Consider the following 6743-nt stretch of genomic DNA (forward strand, 5'->3'; position numbering starts at 1 on the left):
CCCCCCCCCCGCAATAACACTAAAAAAATGAAAGTTGCAGGAATTTTTATTCACATAGATGTCAATTTTTAAGGCCAATCTATGTAGGATTCATATGTTCGGGAGTTATTTTTACATGCTTACCCACCTCCTTTGTTAAATATTCATATTAGAAGCCCCCTCATTTTTCAAAGAATCCTTATTTGGGACAATTCTTATTTTTTTGAAATCCCAAATGGGAACCTTTAATTTCAGAAAATTATAATTCAAAGGCGCACCAATTGTTAAACATTAAAAATTTATTTATAATTTATAGAAAGATGTTTTTCTAGGGCTACTTAATGAAAAAGGGATTTTTGCTCCCAACCTTACGGTGCTTTTGGTTTGTCCTGCGTCCTGGAGAACTGACGTACTGCAAAGATTCTCAACAAAAAGAAGCATCGGGTATAATTACCCTGGACGTGAATTCCTGGGCGGATGCTGCAAGCAGTGGAGGAAAGCCAGACAGAAAATTTATTCTGAGTACTCCAGAACACAGGTGCATTGAACTTGTCGCTGAAGATCATCGAGGGAGATTGCAATGGCTGTCTGCTCTCCAAATTGCGATTCAACATTCGACTGAGAAAATTGGATATCAGAGAACTCTCGCTTATCAAAGGAGATCTACTCGCCAGGTTCTAATAATAATTACAAAAAATTATTATCTTGTAAATAGAGGATAGCTAGCTACTCAAATCAAAGAAAAAAACGTATCATAACATTTTCCGAAATATTTTTTTACTTTTCAAAACATGAATAATACATTTTTAATACTGAGTTACGTCCTTCATTACAAATATTTATTAGCTATGCTAAAAATAAAAAAAGGGAATAAATTTTAGATCAATTACAAAAAAATTGTTAATCAGCTGGTGTTGAATTATTGCTAGGAAACGTAATTTAATAATTAAAATCATTTACAAGTGAAGAAAAACTTAATATATTTGTGAAATAATGAAATAATATTCCTAAACAAGATTTTTTTATTTGCAAATTATTTCGAAAATTAGAATTGTAGTTTTCTGAAAATGATCAGGGATTATTATAAAAACTGCTTTAAAGAAAATTTTTATTTTTTAACCAATGAAAATTTTAATAAAAATTCGAAGAAGTTGAAATGACCACTGATGGATAACAAAAAAAGTTTGGAAAAATGTGAAAAATGTGAGAAAGGTTTTTGAAACATCTGAAATGCTTGAGTTGTTGAAAATCTAAATTTGGAAGTGATAAAAAATTTTAATTCCTAGCCGATCGAAGTTTGAAAAGTTCAAAATTTCAAATATTGAACATTAGAAGGACTTACATATTCCGAAAACCAAATTTGAGTTAATGATGGGAAAGGGGAAATTTTCGGAAATTCTAATTTTGAAACGAATCCACATTGAAAAGCAACAAAAATTTAGAAAATCTTAAAATTGGAATGAAGGTGTTTAAAATTTCTTGAAATGACAATTTAAAAAAGATATATTGTTAATAGGCTTCAAGACAACAGAGAGAAGAAACGAGACTCGAACTTCAACACGAACGCCAAGCTCGAATAGCAGCTGAGATTCAGGCTAGAAAATTGGAAGCTCTTTCCAAAGAGGAGAATGCTAAAGTGCAAGAATTGGAAGACGTTAAAAAAAGGTTGGAGATTTTACTTCAAGAAGAAAAACAAGCACTAAGGGATGAAGAAATAGGTAATATATAAAATTTATTTTTTAAACTTAAAATTCAAGTTGGTACTTTTTAATATTTATGTATTCACTACATAGGAATAATTTTTTATTTTATGATAAACATAAATGAGAGAAAATAATGAGTCTCCAATATTTATTATTTCAGTAAGAGCTTTGCAAGCTCGAGTACTTCGCGAAGAATGGGAGAGACGAGAACAATTAGAAAGACTCCAAAAAGAGCAACAAGATCTTCTTGAATCTGAGAAATTAAAACTAATCGAGTTCGAGAGAAAGCAACACGATAACGAGAGACAACTTGAAGGTACTTAATTATTTACAAAAAAAAAGTATTCCAGTTTTTAAATTTTTTTATTACAAATAACGAAGGTTCTGTTAGATGCTTCTTCGGGACTGCCAAGTTTGATAAGTGTATTTCGAAATTCTTGTTCCTTTTTGAAAAAAAGAAAATCCCTGATAAATATTTGGGGTGTTCTCGTTTCATAATTAGAGAAATAATTCAAAACATCGAAGTATCAAAACAAATTTAAATTTGGAAACCTTAAAAGGGACCCAAGTTTGGAAAATAAAATTAAGAATCTTTTGAATTCTAAATATAACGATTTACATTTTTTATACAAGTTTGGATAAATAAAGTTTGTGTGCAACTAAATTTGAAAAAATCAAAATCAAGTGTAAATATCAACAAATTAAGTCTTCGATCTCATTTTCAATTTAGAAATACTACAAAATTTCAGAGTAGCTGAATTTCGGAATGATGTGAATTTTAGAAAAATCTAAACCCTTTTAATTTAAATTTAAATAAGATATGTAATTTAAACAAGAATGTACTCATAAATTTCGTAAAATCTAATTATTGATGTTCCTGAACAATTTGCAAAGTATTGGAATTTTGTAAATATAATTTGGAAGCTCCTTGTAAAGTTAATAAAAAATTATTTCAGAACCATATATTTTGAAAAACGAATATTAAAAAAACCTCAAATTTTTTCAGTTTAAATATTATAATGCCAGGATTATGTATTAATGAAAAACTGAAATTATTATGCATTTTTTAGAAACGTTTAACACATAATTAACACATAAAAACGTTTAAAACCTCGTAAATTTGGGTCAATTTTAGATGCAGAAATTCGGCTACAACAACTTGAATCTGAGAAGCAGAGCCTGGATTCAGAATTGAAATCAGCTCGAGAAAAAGCCAGGCTAGCAGAAGAGGCTCAAATTCTCCTGGAGGCTCAAATAGTCTCTGTTCGACCTCCAGGAAGTGGAGAAAGAATCAGACGTACTCAAAGTTTCATCCCAACAACGAAGGAAAGACCCTTAATTTTAGAAAAACTCGAAGAACGGGCAATCACACTTCAAAAAAATTGTTAATTTGCACTCAGGCGCACGCAAGACTGCAAATTAAACATAAATGAAGCTCAAGGGCAATGTTTTAAGAATTAATTCCCTATTTTGAACGGGAATTAATTTTATCCGACAGGGTACAATTACTTGAAAAGGGTAAAATTAATTTTAATCCAGCCAAATGCCTTTATTCGCTGCCAAACTTTGCCAAACAATTTTTAATAACAAAAATGTTAATATTAATTAAAATGTTTAAGTTCGAAATTTGGAAAAATCAAATTTTGAAGGCTATAGTTTTCAAAAACCAAGAATTGGTTTACATCCATTAAGCTTTATAAATCTATATAGATTTTTGGAACACTTTAATTTCGGAAATGACACATTTTTTAAAAATCTAATTTGGAAATGACCAAAATTCGTTAAATTTCTGATTTAAAAAATTGAAACTGAAAATATTCCAAACTTGAAAAATAAACAAAGAATCTTCCGAAATGAAAAAAGTCCATGTTTTACGAACCAAATTGCCAAACTGTTTCAAAAAGTTTTAATTTTTCTGTACGTATACTTTTATTATTTTATATTTGTATTTCTATTTTTAATATTATATTTTTATTTTTAGTTAATAACGATGCTAATAATAATATAAATAAGCATTAATAATACGTAAGCTTGACTGTTGTAAATATTGACCAAAATTCTCTCTTTAAGTGATCCCGTTAGTTTTAATTTGTGAATACGAAAACGTAAATTTAAGGCGTTTTTGAAATTTTACAAAAGTTGTTAACTTTGAATGTTAACGATATCGATATCAAAAAGTACCTTTACATTTCATAAAAGGGAAACGAGCTTGTTGAATTCTAATTAATGAAATTATGATTGTTTCCATTTCTATGGCGTTTACGCAATTAAGAAGAGTAAAAGAATCGATCAAACATTGTTGCCAGCCTAAAGTCTGCATTGAGGAAATGAAACAGACCTTTTTAGGACAAACTCCAAACAGTTGAGATTAACCGGACGTGTAATTTATAAAAAGGTTAAGAAGAAATAAAAAAATATCAAAAAACATATTTGCGTCATTTGTTATTCTTTTTCACAATTAAAGTTAGATAAGAAGTACATTTCCAAAGTTATCCCTAACTACATACATTTTTTGGATTTAATTAATTTCAAATTAAATTCATTTTAAATTTAATTTAATCCAGATGCCAGCGAAGAAGAAAAAAGGAAAATCTTCGAAATTGGCTCGAATGAGCGATGAAGAGCGAGCTCGTTATTTACAACATCGAGCAGAAATTGAATTGGAAGCAAAGAGAAGAAAACAGCAACTAATTGCAGTTTTTACAAAGGTGAAAGATTTTAAAAGTCTGTGGCTAAAGATGCATTTTACGAATATTAAAAATTTAACAAGTTTGACTTTTTATTTTAGAATAAATTAAAACGTGAAGACGCATTTTCGAGAATAAATACTGCGAAGATCAACGAACAATGGAGATGTATTCTGAGGAAAATTAAATGTAGAGAATTATATCAAGAAGTTGAATATTTGTGGACAAATTTTTCTCGTGCCTTAAAAGCTAAGGATGAAGTTATTAATAAATTGTGTGAAAATCTTGAAGTAGCTGATCTTGATCATAGAAGATTGCAAGAAGCTCATATGGACATAATTGATACATTAATTGGTAAAGAACTTGATGAAGTTATGTTAATGAAATAGAAATTTTCAAAGCACTGTATTTTAAGGAATACAAATTTTTAAGCGCCTGACTGTTAGGAAAATCAAATTTGAGAAAAAAGTAAAATTTATAAGCGTCCGATTTTTTAAAACATGTTTAGTTAATAGCCTTCGTGGATATTTTTCAAATTAAAATTTTGCAGTGCTAAAATTTAAAAAGTTCGTATTTTGGAAAAAATATTGATACTTCCAAATTCAAAAAAGTACCCGGACCTGAATTTGGAATCGAGCAATATTTAAAAATTCAACAGGGCTTAATTTCTTGAGAAATTCAAAATGGTGGATGTCTAAAATTGAGCTAGCAACTCAAATTTTAGAAATCTCAAGGTTAAAACGCCTTTCTTGAATAATTAAATACTTTTGAGAATAAAAATCTAAAAATATCCGTATTTATATATCCGTAAATATTTGTAAATTTTCCAAATTTGTTAAACAGAAGATTTTGAAAAATGAAAGTTTGATAGTGCCTGAATGTTCGAAAATATCAATTTATAAGCAATAAATATCCTTGAAATTTAAATGTAGAAAACTTGGATTTTGAAGGTTCAAGATTAAAAATATAATTCCATTTCTGCAGGAAGAAGTGGTCAACGACTCGAATTTCTCCGAAATATTTATCTCCAATCTCTAGAAAAAATAGAAAACGTCGACAAACTTGAATTCCAGAAACTAAAAGAATTAATGCGGGAAGATATGAGAAATTTAGAAAGGATAATTTTTTCTCAAAACAATTGGATACAACAAATAATAACAGAAACGAAAACTCGGAATGCAATCAGCACATACAGTATAGAATATTCAGTAAAATCCCTTTTCATGTCCTAATTTTTACTTCCGGTTCATTAGGTATTCTAAAACTTATTAAAAAAATGCACTATTAATTTTAACAATTATTTTCCTTTATCAGAAAAACGAGGACATGGCAGAAATAAGAAAGCAGGCAGAGTCCATAATGGACATTCGAAGTTTGGAGCTCCAAAAAGTGATTTTTGATTATGAATCTTCAACGGAGACGAAAAGAAAACAATATGAATACTTGAAAGAACAAGATGATGCAAATAGCTTAGAGGCTGCACAATTTCCAAAACTACACTCACAATTGTCAGAAACTGTGGAAAATTTGAAAAACGAGATTCATAATTTGAAAAGAGAGAGGGAAGAAAGTATTTCCGAATTAAAAAGTCAGATGGAGAGATTATCGACAAGAATTTGGAAATTGAGACAGGAAATAACATTGATGCAGACGATTGATGCTTTGCAGTTGAAGAAATTAAGTGCCAGGAGTGGAGAAGTTATTAAGGTTTGAGCTTTTTTTTACAAATAAATATGTAATTAATAAATAATGAACTAATAAAACAAAAATTTGCTGTTAACATTTAGAAACAGAAATGTTATGTTTTATGTATTTTATTTTTACGCACCATTTTTAGAAATTGGGAGAAACATTGGAAAAGAGTTCGACTATTCAATTTTTGATCAAACTTTGCGCAGACTTGGAACCGCCTTTGCTTATCAAAAAATATTCAGTAAAGGATGCAGAGGCTGCAAATGAAATAGCAACGAAAGGCGTAAGATTGAATTAATTTATTATTAATTTTAAGTTAAGTTAAAAATGTTAAAATGCGCCTGCATCTGGAATCTATATTTTTAAATTGCATAATTTTATATATCAAGTGACTCAAAGTGAGTGGGTAACTCTTCCTACTAAAAAATTGTTATATTTTCTCAGATTGTTGATCTCTACGACAAAATGGAAAACTTTTGGCAGCAAGTTAACCATGTGAATGCCGAAAACATTTTAATGAAGCGGGAACGAGCTCGTTTGAGATCAGAAAACAACCTCCTCAAAAATAAACTTCGGACATACCTATTCTCTGTTTCAAGAAAAATCCCCTTGATCTAAATTCTACATATTCTTCATTTCTCGAATATATCTGAATAAGTCTAAGCTCAGGAAAGAATTTCTC

General features: G+C 29.2%; 2 protein-coding genes across 3 annotated transcripts in view; both read left to right on the plus strand.

Moving 5' to 3' along the window:
• The window catches only part of LOC117171981 (differentially expressed in FDCP 6 homolog), a 12430-nt gene extending 8319 nt beyond the window's left edge, over positions 1 to 4111 (plus strand). For both annotated transcript variants that reach the window (XM_033359689.1, XM_033359697.1), the window contains 4 exons: positions 312 to 653; positions 1496 to 1697; positions 1843 to 1998; positions 2818 to 4111. In XM_033359689.1, the coding sequence (XP_033215580.1) occupies positions 312 to 653; positions 1496 to 1697; positions 1843 to 1998; positions 2818 to 3071 (954 nt within the window). In that variant the 3' untranslated portion in view covers positions 3072 to 4111. The remainder of the gene's footprint in view (positions 1 to 311; positions 654 to 1495; positions 1698 to 1842; positions 1999 to 2817) is intronic.
• LOC117178891 (dynein regulatory complex subunit 2-like) lies at positions 3963 to 6679 on the plus strand. Its single transcript, XM_033370422.1, has 7 exons — positions 3963 to 4077; positions 4247 to 4390; positions 4471 to 4723; positions 5354 to 5577; positions 5684 to 6076; positions 6207 to 6344; positions 6506 to 6679. Exons 2-7 carry the CDS (start codon positions 4247 to 4249, stop codon positions 6677 to 6679), a joined length of 1326 nt encoding a protein of 441 aa, XP_033226313.1. The 5' UTR covers positions 3963 to 4077.
• Positions 6680 to 6743: the final 64 nt, after the last annotated feature.

Source organism: Belonocnema kinseyi, chromosome 1 (genome assembly GCF_010883055.1).
Source record: "Belonocnema kinseyi isolate 2016_QV_RU_SX_M_011 chromosome 1, B_treatae_v1, whole genome shotgun sequence".
Taxonomy (NCBI): Eukaryota; Metazoa; Arthropoda; class Insecta; order Hymenoptera; family Cynipidae; genus Belonocnema; species Belonocnema kinseyi.

Coding starts and splice junctions, on each gene's coding strand:
- LOC117178891 (XM_033370422.1), top strand. CDS start 4,247: ATGCCAGCGAAGAAGAAAAAAGGAAAATCTTCGAAATTGGCTCGAATG. Junction 4,391..4,470: donor TAATTGCAGTTTTTACAAAG/GTGAAAGATTTT, acceptor TTTTTATTTTAG/AATAAATTAAAACGTGAAGA. Junction 4,724..5,353: donor CATAATTGATACATTAATTG/GTAAAGAACTTG, acceptor CCATTTCTGCAG/GAAGAAGTGGTCAACGACTC.